Source organism: Drosophila yakuba, chromosome 3R, assembly GCF_016746365.2.
Source record: "Drosophila yakuba strain Tai18E2 chromosome 3R, Prin_Dyak_Tai18E2_2.1, whole genome shotgun sequence".
In the NCBI taxonomy this organism is placed as follows: Eukaryota; Metazoa; Arthropoda; class Insecta; order Diptera; family Drosophilidae; genus Drosophila; species Drosophila yakuba.
Window position 1 is genome coordinate 7,506,864 of NC_052530.2, and position 19,393 is coordinate 7,526,256.

Below are 19,393 nucleotides of genomic sequence, written 5' to 3' on the forward strand. Positions count from 1 at the left end.
TGTAAATTTCTATCTATTTGCCAAAAAACTTTTGGCCACACCCACTCTAACGCCCACAAACCGCCAAAAAGTGTCCTTCGCACTTACACTAGCTGAGTAACGGGTATCAGAAGGCCGGGGAACTCGACTATAGCGTTCTCTCTTGTTTTATGATTGCAATCACCAATAATTATGCTAGTATATTATGTCATCCATAACCTGAAGGTTAGGAGATAATGATGTATAATTCGTACTGCCTTACATTGAACTTCTACTAAGAGTTAGGACCTAATAATAACCTTGTAAATTCGGTGGATGATGAATGACAGCTAATGTGGGTAATATCACGGAAGTACGGTATAAGTAGTTAAGAAGGTATATCTTCTTCACCCCGATGAAATGTTTGTGCACGTTAGCCAAAGTAGAGGTTTTTGATAGACTGTTCATATTAGGGTCAATTTAACTGCCAGTCTAAAACGCAAACAATTTAATAGTACCCGGCTCTAACCAGTCAAAACTGAAAGCTCTCAAAATAGACGACCAACATTGCAGGGAGGTCGGATATTTTCGATAAATTTTAAATGAATCTCGCGTTTACTTCGTCAATATTGGACAGCCTGATAGACCGATGTATCAACAACGGTGACTCGATGATTTACTTCGGGGGAATAAACACAATTTCGTTTTCAATTTATTAAATTACCAGCCTTGACCTTTGAACCTTCCTAGAGGTGGTTTTCCACCGACCAATGGTCTTTCTCATACCTCTTCATACCTTTATAACTCACTTTCACTGATAAGCCACTCAATATCACTCGAAAATGGAATATGCATGTTCGACATGCACACTAATTGAAATAATGAACCAGCAGCTTGAGGAAACTTCTGGCCTTGTCATTTCCCTAAACAAGAGCTCATCATCATCATCTGGATTGAGGACGTATTATACTTATCGCAATATGCCAAAAGCCTGGTATACATAATAACCGAACAGAACCGAACAAACATCAAATGCTTGTGCTATGAAAAAACTTGATACTTAGCCTCAGAAGGCTATAATTGAAGGCTGGTTACACTTGTAGAGGAGAAAACTTCAGGGAATTGTTAACCACCAATTATTACTGAACTTAAAAGGGCTGCGCTATAATTTCTACGTGTCAAACTGTTTATGGTCACTTAATTCCTCTTTAAATCCCCTCGGGCCTCAGCTTGAGGGAAGTCAGGCACAGTTAATTGATTTTCCCGAAGTCACATTCGATCTGACGCTGAAATTCCCTCTCAAAATTCAGTCTGCATGTCCGGCAGTTTTTCGTAGAAATTCCATCGAAACGCCGGCTGGCAAGAACATTAATAATTATCGAGATAGCATTATTAATTGACCGTCTGCCTGGGGCTGCATATTGCAATCAACACCACCGATGACCGACTGGCTAAGTCAACGGCTCCCAGGGATTTCTGCCAAGGATTTTTAGCACCCAGGTGATTTGCACATTTTGCCGTGAGTTGAAATCTAAAATTCAAAACCTCAAAAGCCACACTGCGTCCCAAATAATATGATATGCAGGCGCAACGTCATTTGCAAAAGAAAACTCCCAACTGGAAACGACGTTTTTCCCCACTCTGCACGTCGTTCTGCTGGGATTTCCAAGTGGGGCAGATACGTAGGATACGACAAGCAAGCAAAGGGAAAAGTTTTCCAGAGTTGGCAATTGGGGTTTAATGGTTAGTCCCACCCGAAGGCAGACCCCAACCTCCCCTTCTTGTGCACCGCTCATTGCTATGCAAATTGCTGTATTTTTCTTTAATTTTATTTTCAAGCACGAAACCCACCTTACCCACCTCCCCGCATTTTCCCGTTTTCGTTCCCAGTTTTCCGAGGCTGGCCTCGCCCTTGCGTTGACTAAGTAATGCTATTATGTGCGCTTGACCATACAGGTATTGCAGGGGATTTCTGGGGAGATAGGGGACAGTTTAGCCACTGGGTTTGCATGCCCAACAGGAGCCAGTTTCGAAGCTCGGCCAGGTAATTGAGGCGCTTTCCAGGAGCCGTGACTGTCAGGACGAGGGGCGTGGGTGGTCCACCTCCACCAACAGGACCTCTCGGCCGGATTATTAGCCTGAGCTCTGGCATCAATCAGTTGAGACGTTGTGTGTGCGGGATGTGAGGCAGCTGCCGGATGCTAAAACATATCCGGAATCCAGAGGTGCGGTCTGTAATCGTCGGCTTACAAGCTCATCCAACCAAATTGTCCGATTTTGAACCGGGACTTGGAGTTGGCCATGTGGGAATGTTATTCACTGCTCTTTTGTTTAACTTTTAGCAAGCTTTCGCCATTCTTTCCCCTCCATGCATTGGGCTGTTTAGGATCCTAATAGTTTTTTTTCTGACTAAAGCTAGTTCTACGGCTTTCTCTGCTTCAATCAAAGATGAGTCTGTGCCTAACCGTTTTCTTGAACTTAACATAAATAAAAAACCAAGTGAGCTAAAAATAGTTTGTAGCCCACCAATGTCTGGTGATATCTTAGAAAATGACTTCCTATGACTTTTACCTGTACTCCTACTATCTGAATTTCATTAAGTGTTTTTTATTTATTAGCGTCATATAAAAACTAATGACGAGCTGAATTTCTTTAGCTGTTCAATTGCGTGATATTGACCTCCTCAAACCGCACTTATTGGCCAAGTGCAAACGCTGACCGCAAGCGAGACCAGACCAGACCGGAATGACATGACCGCAGGCCAAGAGTCCGGCCTTCCGGTTGGGCATACGACTAAGCAGCTGTCTTCGACCATGTCCCTCTCGCTGGCCACCTTTCCGCCTCTGGTCAGAAGCCCACTTGATAGTTTTGCAAAATCAATAGACCTGTCGCATTGGTAATGGGAGTGGGTAACAACGGGCGACGACGAGGTGGTTGCCATTGAAATCAAACGGCGGATGTGGTTCCGGGCATTGGGAATACAACAAAATTGGCATTGAATGCCAGGGCAACCGATTGGTGGAGGTTCTGGGCTGTGGGCTTTCCATTTTCCGAGCTCGGAGGTTCGCCGTTGTTGGTTTAATAGCTGTCATATGGGGAAATGAGGTCTTCGCCGAGCACTCACACTCGTGCGGATATAATTTGGCGCGGAATAGAATCGGAAATCGAGGTGGAAACGGGCATAGAGTTATTGGAATCCTAGTTAGCTGGCAATTTGCGTGCAATTTTTCGAATTAGTCAGACTTGCGATGACGCATGTCGCTTAATGATTTTAATTACCCTCACCCTTTTTAGAGAACCCTGAAAATTGGTATTGCAAATATGCAATTAAAAAACTCTTACTACACGGAGTCTGCCCGCTAATCTCTCTAATAGCATCGCAGCACGACCCAAAACGTGGCAATTTGCACATTTCCAAGGGCTCCAAACTCTTGGCGTGCGCACGCAAGGGAACCCAATCCCCAATCCCCGAGCCCGCAATCCCGGAGCCAAGAAGTTGGCCAAGAAGTCGGAAAAGGAGCAAGCACATCAAAGTCCTGATGAGTTTCAAACTGTGAATTACGAAGGCGGTGATGGAAGCAAGGCGCCCAGCACGAAAGGCGAAAACTTGGCGCGGAATAACCCAGTTAAGAATGTTCCTGGAAAGCGTTCTAATTCAATTTGCAGTTTGCGTTCGCATAATAAACTCAAGTGCAGGCAAATGCAAATGCCGCTTACTGGCTGCATTTAATGAGCTTCAAACTTAATTGTTACAGCCAGCCGGCATGGCATCCTTGCGCCAGCTGCGTCTCATCCTACTTGCACATGGTATGACCCTCGCCCACACAGGATGCGTAGGCCATCAGGTGCGGAATGGTGCTCTGCTCGTAGACTCCGGTGAACAGGTGCGCCCAGGGACCCAACGCGTAGACGGGCACATCGTCGCCTCCGTGGGAGTCCATGTCGATGGGCACTCCCGAGGGAAACTCATCGTCGTGGGCTCCCTTCACAACCGTGGTGGGATCCTTCCGCTCCTTCGTCTCCGCGTCGTAGAAGTTCTCGTAACTCGGTCCGTTGGCGTAGCTCAGCACCATGTATGGCTTGCCATCGTGTCCATTTACGGGGGTCTTTCCAAATACATCTGCTCCACGGTACTAAAAGGGGAAAAATTATTTATGTTATAGCTCGGTTAGAATACTGCAGCACAATCCTAAGATCGGTGATTAAAGAACCATCTCACGACTTTATTACAAGCTAGAGATTGTAAGAAGCCAAATGGTCACCAACCTTTCTCAAGTCTTCTTAACATGCCCAAGTCAATCTGATAGTCATTAGCTCATAACTCCTGCACTCACCGAGTATCCTGCGTAGGTGAACACATGTGAGTGGTCGGCGGTGACCACTAGCAAGGTGTCATCCTCGCTAGTCAGTTCCTGGGCGGCAGCAATAGCCTTGGAGAACTCGATGGTTTCGTTCAGAGCCATTCGCGCCTGGTTGATGTGGTGGGCCTGGTCGATGCGACCGCCCTCGATGAAGAGGAAGTAACCCTGCTCGTTCTGGCTCATGTACTCGATGGCCTTGCGGGTCATCTGCTCCAAAGTGGGCTGGCTGCTCTCCACTGTGGTCTCCATGAGGTACTGCAGGTGATCGTCGTTAAAGAGACCCAGGAGGCGATCGGTTTTGGTGACATCCACCGCAGCCAACTCTCCGGCGGTGGTCACATAGACATTCTTCTCGCTGGCCGATTTAAATTCATCGATGAGGTTTAGCCCATCGGTACGCTTGCCCCACGATTCAAGACTGGAGTCCACAAAGTTCTTGCTTCCGCCGCCCAGGATTACCTTCAGCTTGCTACCCACCTCGCCGCGGGCCAGTTGATAGGCAATGTCATCAATTCCGGAGCCTGCTCCACAGTCGCTAGATACCTCCGCATCGTTTTCCCAGTCGCGTTCGGCGATGTGGGCGTACACTCCAGAGGGCGAGGCGTGGGTGACGCGAGTGGTGGTCACCAGACCCGCCCACTTGCCCGCCTCCATGGCCCACTTGGCAATGGAGTCGACGTGGGTGCTCTCGTCCAGCATGACCTTGCAGTCGGTGCGGGGCACCTGGCCGTTCACGCCGATGGTTCCCTCCTGACCTTTCACGCCACACAAATAGGCAGTGGCAGTGCATGCGGAGTCGGGCACAATCTTATCCACGGAATAGGTCTTTGAGAGGCCCGTGTAGGGAAAGTTCTCGAAGGAGAGGGACTTCTCCTCGCCGCCCAAGAGATTGCGAGCCGCTGACGTGGTGGTCACACCCATACCATCGCCGAGGAAGAGGATCACGTTCTTGGCCTGGCGCTTGTTCGGCTCAGAAGCCAGCTTCTGTTGGACAAACTCCACTCCCTGTTGGCGCCAGTATGAGTTGGTCTCCTCGCCATCAATAACCCGGAAGGCATTGCCATGCAGTTCCGGTTCCGGCATATCCGGATGCATCCTGCGCTCCTTGCACTCCTCCGGAGTACGGCCGCATTCCGGAGCCGACCAAGCGGGATGGGCCACCAGCACGATGGCGATCAGTAGTGCGTTCAGCAGGCGGAACATCTTGCACAAGACTGACCCAGGCTAGTGGCTACTCCGACTTTGGCCTATCGAGAGATTCGACTCGAATTGTTTGCGATTAGATTCGATAAGGCGGAGACGTGTAGCTCTCATAAACGCGAAACCGCATGAAATCTAATACGACACCTAATTCCCTTAGTCCGAACCGTGCTTTTATTTACGATGGGCAGCTATACATTTTATAAATTTATAGCACGTGAGTAGTAGGACTTGTTGCCAACCATGTGGATCAACAGTGGTTCCATTGAAATGTCAGAGAAAACGGACCTCCCAATGGCCTATTGACCATCACGTAATCAGGCTGCAAAATCTGGCGGAGGCACGTGAATGAATGGCAGTGGTTTCGCACGCAGTGGGTGGGTGGGTGTCATTTCACATTTATTTGGAGCCATAAAAAGCGGGTCATAAACAGGTGACTGTTTTCGCCTGGTGGTTTTCCCTTTTAATATCAAGCTGAGAAATGCAAAGGCATTGGAATGGAAGAAAGGCAGCTGCCTGCCAACCGTCGAAAAGGTTAAAGTTCGCCAGGCCAAGAGAGTGGGGGGGCACATTGGGGGTGGCTTGACCTTGGTTTGAACTTGGTTTGCATTTGGCAGCAAGGAAATTAGTAAGCAAAAGGAAAATGAGTGGCAAGCAGCTAAGCTGCAACTGTTGAATCTTAAAGTTTGCCATCGTGTTTGGCCACTTGAACTTATCGTTATCGCCCACAAAACCGCATTGAAGGTAAACAAACTGAGACTTTAATTGCTAAGCATAATAAATTTTTTAAAGCAATTACAAATCGAGTCACCTTTGAGCACATTTATAATGTAAATATTTATGTTCGTAAATGTCCAATCGGGCGTATACGTAATGTATTTATACCCTTTACTCGTAGAGTAAATAGGTGTACTAGATTTGTTCTATCGATATGCCAGAAAAATGGTGCAATTTTTCAATCGCACTTCCACTATCTAAGTAGTGGGGATCTGATAGTCGGGAAACTTGACTATAAAGTTCTTCCTGTTTTTTTTTTTTTTTTACAATACGCACTTAAAGAAGAATTAGAAATAGGTGGGCGGAGCAATAATTTCGCATTGAATGTCGCTTAATAAATTTAGACTCCGTTTCGAGTGCCAAGATTGTGGCCATTTTGGCCAAGACGATGGCATTAACCAAAGGGGCCAAGGCTCTCGGCTTATATGCAGTCAATTACCCACTTCACAGATTAATAGATTAATTAATACATGCGCCCTAATCTCTTGCAGGAAATTCATCGATCTGTACATCCTGGAGGAGAGCAGTTACGAGAAGGACGTCAGCTTCAAGGTGCACATCGGAGAACCTCGATTGGCACCAGGTGAGTTTAGGCCACAAGGCGTCAGAAAAGCACCCAAAAAACCCAGAAATCCATCCCCATCCGAAATCCAAGAGTCCCACGAATTCCACCCACCCAAAATGCTAACCAAATTACGTGAAAGCAGCCCGGCATCAGTGCACCGAAGGCGGCACGGTTCTTGTCTGTCCCGTTGGGAAGTTCAACATGCGACACCCGGGACTCCAACACTTCAGCACTCCAACTTTTAGCCCCAAATCCCACAGCCCGAACTCTACCCCCCTTTGACTCTTGCGCTTTGACCCCGAATATTAAAAACAGGTGAAATAGCCCAAATGAACGAGAACAAAAAAGAACGAAAACTTTATAAATTGGAAATTCCAGTTCGAATTGAGCAAAATTGTTACCTGGTTTCGTATGTCTTTTCCCATCCAATCGACTCATGGGTTCTTTTATACTTTTTGGTCTTTAATTTGTGTTCTTTATGCTTCTAGATTCCACTCAGTACCGTAAGCCTTGAATTGTGCATTAATTAATTTTATTTTAATTGAACACGAAAGCGTAGGGCGCTGAAACGTGGAACGAAAAGTGGGAAAAGCAAAAATTCTCTTTCGGGGTTTGGATTCTTGAGAGTAACATTTAGTTTCTGCTCCATTTGTTTCCTTCACCGAGTGCGGAAATTGCGGGCAAAAAAGTGCAAATTCATTTAATTCTCTTGGTTTCGATTAAGCCCAAATTTTCTGCCATTTCACGAGAATAAGAACTATATATATAATTAAATTGCGTATTTTTTAGGTGTTGTGTATGATTCAACCTTAGAAGATGCCACATCCTGTTAATGTTTTATGTTTTATCCTAAATATTTATTTCCCAGTCCCTTGTGTGTATAATTATTTGTTTATTACTACTTTGAATATACTATATATTTAGTGGCAATGGGCATAAAATATATATTCTGTGTTATTTCTGTGCCACCTCATCGAAGTTAGCGATTAGAATAACTCACTCGCATCTCCGTAACCCCAAATGCAATGCTAGTCTCAGCCCACAGAGATCAGATCCCGTCCATTTATATCCCCTATTCCACAGCACCACCCCGTCCCTATAGATCCCCAGTACTACCCATCGACATTTGCTTGTGACCATAACATTAGATTAAACATTCCATACTTGTCTCTCTAATCCAATCGAACCACTCGCCTCCGTAAATGTCAAATGACACATGATCAATCCCCACGCAGATGACACTAATAAGGAATCATTTTTCAATCGATTTTTTGGTATGTAAACGTCCGTTTTTTTTTTTCACATATTTGCATATTGCGTGATCGATCGACCATTTCAAGTGTTCAGTTAATAGTGAATATGCCATAAAAATTGATCAATTTAGAAGATGATAGTAAGCGGTCGGCAAAATCATTTCATGCGTTTTCTTTTCTTTTTTTAACTAACCAACATTAGCCCACAGTCGTGTACATTATATCGGTGTCATATTCGTAAATGTATCTGAATATTTAGTCATTGAGTATTTGTGTGTGTTTGTGTAACTGCATCTGCATTTATCCCAAACAATTGCGCTTTTTTCGACGCAGCAGCCACGCACTTGATATATGCAAGCTTCAGGCTTCTGTAAAGTAATACTTAAAATCAAAGCAAAACAAAGCACCAAGCCAGCAAGTAAATCGGGTTCGTCTTCAATTGAAATAAAGTTAGTCCAGGTCACAGTTTTTGGTAATGTTTTGGTTATCTCTATGCTCGGCGGACATTTGTAATCGCGCTTGTGCCCGCTCCTCCCACATTGTTGTGTGCCTGTGTCCCGACTTGCTGCTCGAATTCGATCCGATCCGATCCGATCCGGTCTGATATGATCCGATACGATCCCGATCTAAACCGATCCATATCATCGGTACCAATCAAACATGCCTCTGCATCGCCAAATCGATTTGTAAGTAATACACGTAACCGCTGACGAGTAACCGATATTTGGCTTTGTTTCCGTAATTTGTGTTCCTTCTTGATTTCCGTTTACCGTGTATTATCTGTGTGTTCTAGACCTAAGGCAGTATAATTTAAGCGTGAACGGCTTCCGACCTAAGTTAAGTCCATATCGATGTATTCAGTTCTGTTTTGTCAAGTATCTACATATGTATATTTATGTGTGTGCTTGCTTTGATCCGCTGGAGAATTAAAACCAACGCTAAATGTAACAACCCGATTAAAGACCAATCACCACAGTCATCGCATATTGGTTAACTGAATATTTAGAAAGTGATTGTTGAAGCAATATCCAACATGTTCGAGACCTTTTAACAACTATTCTCTAAACTTAACCCTTAAAAATACACCATCCATTCTCGATTCGCCTTTGTCGATGTCTGTAGAAAAACACGAACATTCCGGAGAACCCACTCGTGAGTCATTCAAATCGGGGTCCTAATGTCAAGATGTGATCTTTTGCATGCCTGTTTCTCTCAATTTGTCAATTTGTTAACCTGTCAATCTGTCAATTTGACCTTTGCTTAAGGCTCTGTCTGCCTAATATGCAGTTTTTCAATTTCTATCTTCCACCCAATTGCATCCTGATGGCACTTCCATAAACATTTCGCAAGCTCATTGAAGTCACTGGTCTGAAACGGAAGTGCTTTTAAAGAGTTTCATTTATGTTCAAGACGATATGTTGGTCCTTCAATGAGTTTTTGATATTGCTAACCTCCCCTTCGGTTGACTTCCTCCCCTCTTCAATTAAAGCCCGCATCCAATGGGATGCATGACCGCCATATGTTTCTAATTAGTTTCCAACTAATTGGGGCGTATGTGTGCTTTAGTTGAAGTATACACATATTTGTTAAACACCGCTTTAATCTCTGTTCTTTATCTATTTCCCGTCACCATTTCGTTAGTATGCCACCACAAACTACATATGTCTGTCTAGTTATACCCTATTTTCCTTCATCTAATCTTAAGATATTCCGTTGTGGGGGTGCGGCTGCATGCAATACGGTGTTTACTAATCTTAATCATATTCAGACCATAATTGATAAACTATTTGAACACCTCCCTGGCAGACGATGAATTGGCAGACAAAATCAAGGAGGTCGAGAAAAAAGCCGTTCAGGATCTGACCGAACTGGACCGCATCCTGCTGCTGAGCAAGCCGAGAAACGGAGAACTGACCACTGCATATGTGCGCATCCGAGAGAGCCAGGAATTCAAGGTGAGTGGATAACCCTTGATTGGATTGGATTGGATTGGATAGGATTGATAGCTCACCCTCATAGTTTCAAAATGCTAATGAAAGACAATCACATCCACTTGATGGCCAGTAAGCCCCAACTCACATTTACATCCGTGCAGTTAAGTGAATGCGAGACAGTCACACCCATTATGAGTCCCAGGTGGAAAGCCACGTCCTTATCCGAGTGCCATATCGAGTTACCGTTAAGCGCTCAGGTGCACGGCAAATAAGCACCTAATTGTGTGCAAATCTCCAAATGACACGTTAAGTGCTCTGTTTGTTCTGGGTCTGTGTGTGCTTATTGTCTGTCGGTGGCGTATACGCAATGTGAGCTGGGGAAAAAGTTGGCCATCAATCCAGTGTTCTGACTTGCTTTTTCTGAAGGGTGTTTATTATTGGGTAGTTATCTTCAGTTTATTATCCTTGTTCCTTAAAAAAAATAACACAGGCTACAGTCGACAAGCTGGTGGCCAAAGCGAACGTTTCTGCCGTCCTTGGCACTTCGTCCTGGAAGGAACAGTTTAAAGATGCCCTCACCGTTATCCCAGGTACACGAACTCAATTTTTTCAATTTGCAATCAATCCATTTTCATGATACAAACAACCTTTTGCAGCCGATGAAAGTGAGTTTGATAACGACGATGTGGAGGAGGAGGTGCCCAGTTGCTTCAGCTACGTGAGCCACTTCGTCTGCCTCTTCTGGAAGGTTCTCTTTGCATTTGTGCCGCCCACAGGCAAGTATCCTTTTTCTGTTCAAATGGTCAATCCATAACCATCCATAACCGTCCCCTTTCCAGACATTTGCGGCGGCTACGTTACCTTTGTGGTATCCATATTTGTGATTGGCGTCATAACTGCCATCATCGGAGATGCCGCCTCCTATTTCGGCTGCGCCCTCAACATCAAGGACTCGGTAACGGCCATCCTGTTTGTCGCCCTGGGCACAAGCATACCAGGTGAGTGATCCCAAACCACCTGCTGAAATGTAACCTTCACAAACACTGGAATCCCATCTGCCCTCCAGATACATTCGCCAGCATGATTGCCGCCAAGCATGACGAGGGTGCCGATAATTGCATAGGCAATGTCACGGGCAGCAATGCGGTCAACGTGTTCCTGGGCATCGGCCTGGCCTGGACCATCGCCGCCGTCTACCACAGCTCCCATGGCCTGACCTTCAACGTGGAGCCGGGGACGTGAGTATTCCTTGTCCTTAAGTACACCTTTTAAAAGTAAACTTGGGCAAGTAGACTAGGATAAATAAATAAGGTTATCCTGCTCTCTTATGGCTTTATCGATTGATTACTAAAAATTAATAGCTAAATAAAACTTTTATAGATCTATTCTTTGAGTGAAGGAACCCTTTATTCTAACCTATTTACAATTTCAGCATTGGATTTGCCGTGGCGCTCTTCTGCGGCGAGGCCCTGATTGCCATCATGCTCATCATGATCCGGCGCTGGCACAAGGGCATTGGCGCCGAGCTGGGCGGCCCAAAAACTTCCAAGTACATCAGCGCAGCGATCCTGGTGTTCCTGTGGGTGTTCTACGTGGTCATATGCATACTGGAAGCCTACGATTTCATTCGGGTTTAAGGAGTCCGCAGTCGCGTTGGAATGACTTCGGCTTGGTTATTCGCATTGGCGTTGGATTTTTCCGTCAAATTGGAGACGATCTATGCGAAGAAGGACAGAGCTAACCGATACTTAGGAGCTATCGAAAGATGCTGTAGATGCAGTTTTTATATGTAAACTTATGAAATTGATTTATATATATACGAATGTGCTCGGCGCGATATATAAATATTTCTTGTGTAAAATTTATGTTAATACTAAAAGTAAAATTTAAAAGTTTAACTAGGTTTAAGCCAGGCTTATATAAAAACCATTTTACGATTATTGTCTCTATTCATATATTAAATTGTAAATACAGAAAAGCTGCCACGGCTCAGCAATCTTGTAAACGTAACGAGATCATTTACTGTTATGCCATATATACTTAATTTACTTTATAAAGAATACGATTATATTTATTATATCATTCTGTGTAAAACTTAAGTCATTGTTGTTGTTTGTTAAGGCTGTACTTAACCGACCCCATGAAATCAAAACGGGAAAATCGGAATCGATTTAGAGTTTAAATCTGATTCCGTACTCCAAACTCGATATTGTCTCTCCATTTGCCGAATACCATTGTTAATTTAATACATGTGTAAGTTTTAGAAGAAATCTAAAGGTTTTAGCCAAGAAGAAACGCAGTCCCTCTAGCCATCTACTACAAATACTACAATTATAACTACTACTACTAAATAGGGGCCCCCTTGACAACTAGTTCTAGTCACCACACACTATCGACACAAGTCCAACTAGCAACACTTTCATTAACTCTGACCAAAGCAAAAGGCGGCACTACTTACTAGCGTTTACCTGTTAGCCAGAAAGACCACCAGTGTGTCCACACTGCACTATAAAGAACTACGAGTACTACCAGTGAGCACTAATCAATTTACTTAAAAAAGACTTTCTATTCGCTTACGTCGCTGGGATCGAAGTAGAGAAATCTGGATATTAAAGGAAACACCAAAACAATACCGAAATAATAAACAGAATAACTAGAATTGATTGTAAACCAAGTGTAACGCGCAGGTACATATTTTTTGTATAATGTTGTACTATTTTTCATATAGCAAAATTCTAGCAAATTAATGTTGGGAAGAGGAGCCTAATGATATTTATAGACACATGCATAAATTTGTATTATACATTTGGGGTCACACAACTATACGGGGAACTCGTTGGGAAAACTGCGCCAAATTTAGACATAATTGATGACTAATTACTGCATACATATACGAATTATTAAACAATTTAAAAAATATACAAACATAAATAAATAATAATGTACTATATTACTATAATTAAATTTCTTTTTAAATTTATTTCAATCGTTGCCTTTTTATTTTCCTTATTAAAACAATGTTCAGACGATGTCTGAATATTACTAGGATTTTCATAGATCGCGAGATATACAAAATGCAGTTAACAGACGTTTACGAAAAATCGGTCAGAGTAAGAAGTCCGTGGCAAGGAAATCAATATAGTGCGAATAAAGCGAATAGTATAGGACAAGTGCTGAGGGGCAATGAATGTAACAATACGACAGAGAGGATAACCAGATATATAAGCAAGCATACAAACAAATTACCATAGACGATTATCTTTAATGGCAAAGGCAAATAAAACGATTTAAGTGCTTCCGACATAGGGTGTAGGTACTTCTAGAAAACTAGGAGTAGAAAGCGTATCTGAATGAAAAGAAAATATTTCTTTAGCAAATAATTGGTTCCACTTTACACTGATTGCGTATTTAAACATTTTGTATTGATTTAAACAATTTTAATATTCAATAATTCCAATAGTTAATTGGGTTCGAGTCTGTATGTCTTAGTTAGTCTGATTAACCTTGCGTTGTTTATATAATTTCCTATTCATTTGACGAATTTCGAAATTAATTACGTATGTGTACCATAGTTGATAGGATTCGAATATATATGTTTTGATAATCAGACCAAGCAGTTAATATGTATGAATATTGTACAATATTAAACATTTGCTGTTTGCTATCGTGTTTTTTCGAATTCAAATTATACCTGCATTTTTAGATGTGTACTTATGAATGTGATTTTACCCAAAAACCAAAGCAACAAACATATACTCGTATTTACTAAGCCGATAAAGTATGCAAATAGTCGAAAAGATTTAATAACACATACTCGTACATATGAAGTTTTATGTAGCATATGCTTGGGGTGACGATCCACCGATCTCACTAACCGTATCTCTTCTCACTTCAACACGCTATAAGAAAATACCCAATCGAAAGCTACATATTTGAATATATACTTGTACTCACAATAAGAAAATACCCGTTGTCGTAAAGAAAGGTAGGATCTTCTGAGAATCGGATGTGTATGGCTTATCGTATTACCTTAATCGAATCGTATAGAGCCTAGCCCCTAAAAAGTTACTGGATTCGAATATATGTATTCCATGTGCATGTTTACCAACCGAATCCCAATAAACTAACACATTAAACCGATCGATATGGCTGTGATCTTTTCACTTTTCTGAATCTTGGGCTTATCCTTATCGCTATGGGAAACTGGGGGAGGCGACTGCTCTGCTGCGGTTATGTAATGCCCCAAAAATCGGCTCCAGATAAGACCAACCGCCGGTTGCGGAAGATGAGCGGAGCCCGTAGACACGGCCCGTAGAGATAAAGTTGTTTACAGGAATCCAGACCGAGCACAAAGACAAACAGCAATGGCAATAAAGCAATGGGTCGGAGAGGCAACCCAGCTGCAAGCTAATTAAAGTTGCGACAGAACGCAGCTAGTCGCCAGTAGTCCGCCAGCTCTGAACGGAGCAATTTCCAGCTGGGAGTGTTTGCAATCCTGGTACTGGGGTACTGGTACCCGAGAATCATACAAGTAAAACGGCTAAGAAAGGTGTCGACTGTCAGATACCCATCTATTCTTAACTTTAGTGATTGCAGCAACTCTAAGCGCTTATGGCGAACATTATTATTTATCAAAAGTATATTGAAAAAAAAAAAACCATAGTTGTCAGACATCAAACATCAGTTATGTAGAATAATGTTTATTGTATGTTTCAATATATCAAGAGATAAAAGCATATACAAAATATTCATTCTTTACAGCTGACATAAACTGCATATACCCTTCTTCTGCACACATCCACGATTCCACAAGGCAAATATGTCCTGCAATGAGAAAACAGCGCTTCTGGCATCGCAACAAGGACATCAGAAGCGGCAGCAACAGCACATCATTGTCGTGCCCGCGACGGAGAAGGACTCAAAGGATTATGAGCCCATTTTCACAACTGCTGAGTAAACGCTTTCCGTCGCATTTCATTAAAAAATAACTTCGTTACACAGTGCCGTCTCCCCGCTTCTTTCACAGCTATTCCTACGGTCTGACTCTCGAGGAGCTTCTGCCCTTCGCTCTGGATCCCTGGTGGCAAACCGTGCGGCGCCTCAGCTGCGGGGTCCTGGGCCTGACTTTCCTGCTGACCCTGATTGCTGGTCTGGTTATGGCCTTTTCCGGCAGAGTCTGTCAGCCTAATAGAGCAATTAGTGAAAACGCGACCATGACAACGATGGCCACGCCACTATCCTTGGCTCTCAACGGCTCGCAACTGCTGATGGCCAGTTCCTAATGGCCGCAAGGTAATCTGCGTAGCATTTTGGAGATGCCGCAATCCACCGGGCGCAATTGCATCAGCCGCATCAGCTCGCACTACTGGCATTTGTTTGGCCTGCCGGTACTGGATCCGACCTAATCCCCCATAGCCTCTAGCCCAGTTTCTAGCTGAGTGATAAGCGACGCACCGCAAAATTGATTGGTTGCGGAATAATTATACTGATTAATTTATTTGCTATACAATCCCGTACTCGTAAGCATCCCCCCGTAAGCATCAGTTAATAGGAAGTGTTTCCGATAATTACACTAAGTACACATACATACGTCGGTTAGTAATAAATTTGGTAACTGCAAAAATATGAATATTACCTTACCTGATAAACCAAATGTTCTTTTGCATCGCTTTATTCTAGGTTCCATTACGGCGAATTCCATGGAGTTCGGAAACTTGAGCTGTATAGTTGGATAATAAGCATGCAGATTCTAGGGACGCCTAATTTGTGCAATTATATTTTATGTTTTATGTTGAACAATTGTTTTGATTTATTTGCCTTTTATAATTCGCCCTACCAATTTGTATCGAAATGCCGTAAACTTTTGACCACGCCCACTCTGGCGCCCAAAAATTACAATAAGCAGTAAATGTGCATTCTGTTCATTGACCGAATCACACTTCAGATTTCGACTGTAGCGCACTATTTGATTTTTTTAAATATATACTGCGCTACTACATTTTTTCTACATGGCACAGTGGCGCCGTCTGTACGCTAAACAGTGTTGGAAAGCAGCTGCGATTTCGATTGATTAATCGATTATTTGTTGCATATGTTGTTTACGCCAATTGTTTACGAAAATATTTATTTACTGCTGGCGAAGTAATTTGTTCGTCATGGATTTCGACAGTCCCGAGGAGAAGGAGTTTCCCGGGCTGTACGCCTCCGAGGCAGCGGATGCTAAGTCGAGGAAGAGCAAGGAAGAGAGCGACTGTGAGTGTAGTGCAAAGATGTGGGCGTAAGCTGGGTAAAAATCAATGGGTTCACCTTGCCTTTGCAGTTAGTGAGGATCACGAGCATAGTAAGAAAGACTTGTTGATCGGCCGGCGCAAGGACAAGAAGGAAAAGGGCAAGGATCGGGGATACGCCGCTCTGGAGGGCGAGAGCTCGCCGGAGGAAGAGTTGGACACCAAGTGGGTGCAGGTCAGCCAACCCAGACACAAGTTATATTTTTTTCTTTTACTCCCAGAAGTCCCACCAAGTCGAAAAAGTCAAAGACCTTTAAGTTCACCAGCTCCAAGAGCAAGGAGAAGCGCGAAAAGTCACGTGACAAGTCCGAAAAGGACTCAAAGCACGCAGAGGAGGAGCCTTCCGTCTCCCACAAGGTCAAGGAGAAAGAACGGGATAAGGACAAGGACCGTGATGAGCCTAAGAAAAAGGAAAAGGAGGAAAAGCGCAAGGAAAAGGACAAGAAGGCTGACAAGAAGGACAAAAAGGATAAGAAGAGCAAACAGCTGTCGCAGCAGCAGGACGACGCCTCCGCCGCGGAGGAAGTGTTGGCACTTGGATATCCCGTCTTCGGGGTGTCCGTAAGCTTGGCCACCGAACGATCCCGCTGCCACGACGGCGTGGACATTCCTCTGGTTGTGCGCGACTGCATTGATTTCCTGCAGGATCACCTGAAGTGTGAGCAGATCTACAAGATTGAGCCCATCAAGACGCGTCTGATGCACTTTAAGCGGTTGTACAACAACCGGGAGCACGACTCCGCCGTCGATGAGCTCAACCTGCCTACCGCCTGCAGTCTGCTGAAGCTCTTTCTGCGCGAACTGCCGGAGCCATTGCTGACCACCGATTTGGTGGCCCGCTTTGAGGAGGTAGCCTCTCATCCGAAGGTGACCACGCAGCAGGCAGAGCTGCAGCAGCTGCTCGAACAATTGCCAAAGTGCAACCGCACTCTGTTGGCGTGGGTACTACTCCACTTCGACGCGGTGATCCAGCAGGAAAGGCACAACAAGCTCAACGCCCAGTCGCTAGCAATGCTGCTCAGCCCTACGCTCCAGATGTCCCACCGACTAATGGTGGCTCTACTTTGCCACTGCAACAGCTTGTTTGCGGACGTCAAGCTGATAAGGTGAGCAAACACCGGCAAGCACGATAACAGTGGTGGGAAATATCCAAGTACCTTTGTGTTGGTACAAAATTCGCATTCATCACCTGAATAAGTTGATAAAATCACAAGATCAAATTAAAATCCAACGAGTATGTGCCGTAGAATATTTATAACTTCTAGATAATATATATTTATCTAATGATATAAATTGTTTTGAAAATGTATAATGTACCTTGTAGTTATAACAACCCATATAATTCCCACCACTGTTGTCAGTTGATAAGATTGTTGCTTAAAAGTCGTCAGATTTAGTCGTTTTTTTGCTACCGAGGATGAGCACATTATCCCGTAAACAGAAGCGCTTTCCGCGTTTCGCCAGTTTCCTAATCAGTTATTATCTGACTAAAATTTTATTTCTTAGGTATGTGCCCCCGCTCACATCGGCTAGCCCAAAGCTGCCGGATTCGCCGCAGGACATCCAGACAGAGTTGCGAAAGCAGGACAGTCTCCTGTCCCAGATCCACAGCGAAATGAACGCAGGGTTCATTACTAAGAAACGCGAGGAGCAGCTGTGGGAAGTGCAGCGCATCATTACCCAGCTGAAGCGGAAATTGCGTACTTTTGAGAAGAGACAGGAAAAGACGGCTGAGGAATTAGACAACAGCAGCTGTGCTCCGCCCACAGTAGCCAGTGAAGATACCACTGATGCCAAACCTGCAGTAACTCCGGCCGTATCTACGAACAACAGTATTTGCCAGGAAGAGCCGAATACCGATTCGCTATCCTCGAAAGATGCTCCCAACGATTTTACTATTGATCCGGGCACAGGCTTTATTTTGCTCCCCAAGTCAAATCCGCACCGCGAAAATTTGCTTAGGCTTCAAATCGAATATGACGAGCTGATGGAATGGCAGAACGAGCTAAAAGCACGTATCGTCGCTGAGCGCAACGAAGTCTACAGGCTCAAGCAGCTGTACGAGCAGCAGTCAATAAACAGCCAAATGGCCTCCTTGGCCGCGGGATCTCAGGCTCCCCCGGAATCCGACTATGAGCGGATAATCGAGCATTACACACGAGAAAATGCTTTGCTAGAGCACAAGAAAAATATGCTAGGCATGGAACTAAAGGAGGAACGACGGGCTTGTATTGCTCTACAAGTGGAGCTTCGACTCCAGCAGTTTTAATGTATTAATACGATTAATGTGTTACTAGGATGGGTCAAGTTGCGGGATACAACTATCTTCCAAACAAACAGAAATATTTCATATATTGAATTGTCTTCATTTACAACATACCGATTTGACAGTCGGAAAAATAACCGACGAAACCTGCCATGATTGCCCGGCAGGTTTCGTCGATTATTTTTCAGACTGTCAAATCAGTATGTTGTAAATGAAGACAATTCAATATATCAAATATTCAAATGAACAAACTTTAAAAGTTTTTCATAACTTATCTATAAATATAGTCACTGTTCTAAACAGTCTCCTTTATTAATCGCAATAGATGAAAACTTTCATTTCAAGAAATAAAATTAAAATACTGTCAAAGGTAAAATGGATTCCTTACGCCTAAAGTCAGTCTATTGTTTATTTGGAAATTACGAGCTTGTTTCAAACTTGACCCACCGAAATATATGTATGTATATAGGTTTACCAATTTTAAATCTCAATGTCTACTTGCGATCAAATGCTTTCTTTAAACTAAAATTATTGTTAAACGGCGCAAAGCCCCAAAGAATTCATGTTAGACAACTTTATTGCTTTTAAAAATTAAAAGTGAAAACGAAAACTCAAATTTTCCCTCTTCTGTTATTACCAAATTATCACAAAATATTACACCGAAATAAGTCGCGTCAAAGCCATTTGTAAAAGCTGGTAAAGCAACAGCGTTTGTGTGTGCCGACAATCAAGATCCGATTTTCTAAATCGGTCTGATGACTTAATTCCAATCTGAGAAATACAGGGCACAGA

At 43.6% G+C, this 19,393-nt stretch overlaps 4 protein-coding genes across 20 annotated transcripts in view; 3 read left to right on the top strand and 1 right to left on the bottom strand.

Annotated features, from left to right (window-relative positions):
• Nucleotides 1-14,192, top strand: part of LOC6535875 (sodium/calcium exchanger 3) — a 38,674-nt gene extending 24,482 nt beyond the window's left edge. For 7 of the 13 annotated variants that reach the window (XM_039376731.1, XM_039376730.1, XM_039376732.1 and 4 more), the window contains 9 exons: nt 6,788-6,879; nt 8,097-8,135; nt 9,237-9,266; nt 9,921-10,069; nt 10,539-10,638; nt 10,705-10,824; nt 10,888-11,046; nt 11,115-11,286; nt 11,481-14,192. In XM_039376731.1, coding sequence (XP_039232665.1) covers nt 6,788-6,879; nt 8,097-8,135; nt 9,237-9,266; nt 9,921-10,069; nt 10,539-10,638; nt 10,705-10,824; nt 10,888-11,046; nt 11,115-11,286; nt 11,481-11,685 — 1,066 coding nt within the window. In that variant the 3' untranslated portion in view covers nt 11,686-14,192. Of the gene's footprint in view, nt 1-6,787; nt 6,880-7,349; nt 7,365-8,096; nt 8,136-9,236; nt 9,267-9,920; nt 10,070-10,538; nt 10,639-10,704; nt 10,825-10,887; nt 11,047-11,114; nt 11,287-11,480 lie in introns of all 13 variants that reach the window. The other 6 variants (XM_039376741.2, XM_039376743.2, XM_039376737.1 and 3 more) reach the window with 6 other exon arrangements.
• Nucleotides 3,650-5,541, bottom strand: LOC6535876 (membrane-bound alkaline phosphatase). Its single transcript, XM_002096456.4, has 2 exons — nt 4,293-5,541; nt 3,650-4,091 (listed from the first exon to the last, which is right to left on the bottom strand). Exons 1-2 carry the CDS (start codon nt 5,520-5,522, stop codon nt 3,753-3,755), a joined length of 1,569 nt encoding a protein of 522 aa, XP_002096492.1. The 5' UTR covers nt 5,523-5,541; the 3' UTR covers nt 3,650-3,752.
• A 255-nt stretch (nt 14,193-14,447) lies between the features above and the next one.
• On the top strand, nt 14,448-15,844 carry LOC6535877. Of its 4 annotated transcripts, none has more exons than XR_001453934.3 (4): nt 14,448-14,597; nt 14,810-15,001; nt 15,075-15,642; nt 15,728-15,844. XR_001453934.3 is itself a non-coding variant. In XM_015191942.3 (3 exons), the coding sequence occupies exons 2-3, from the start codon at nt 14,868-14,870 to the stop codon at nt 15,328-15,330; spliced, it is 390 nt and encodes a 129-aa protein (XP_015047428.1). In that variant the 5' UTR covers nt 14,471-14,753; nt 14,810-14,867; the 3' UTR covers nt 15,331-15,671. The 4 variants fall into 4 exon arrangements, 1 of the variants encoding a protein (XP_015047428.1); XR_005561781.2 differs by having other exon boundaries at nt 14,470-14,579; XR_005561780.2 differs by having other exon boundaries at nt 14,471-14,753.
• Nucleotides 15,845-16,118: 274 nt separating this feature from the next.
• Nucleotides 16,119-19,217, top strand: LOC6535878 (ralA-binding protein 1). Of its 2 annotated transcripts, none has more exons than XM_039376744.1 (4): nt 16,119-16,300; nt 16,368-16,500; nt 16,560-17,441; nt 17,842-19,217. In XM_039376744.1, the coding sequence occupies exons 1-4, from the start codon at nt 16,204-16,206 to the stop codon at nt 18,602-18,604; spliced, it is 1,875 nt and encodes a 624-aa protein (XP_039232678.1). In that variant the 5' UTR covers nt 16,119-16,203; the 3' UTR covers nt 18,605-19,217. The 2 variants fall into 2 exon arrangements, with proteins under 2 accessions (XP_039232678.1, XP_002096494.2); XM_002096458.4 differs by having other exon boundaries at nt 16,120-16,300; nt 16,557-17,441.
• Nucleotides 19,218-19,393: the final 176 nt, after the last annotated feature.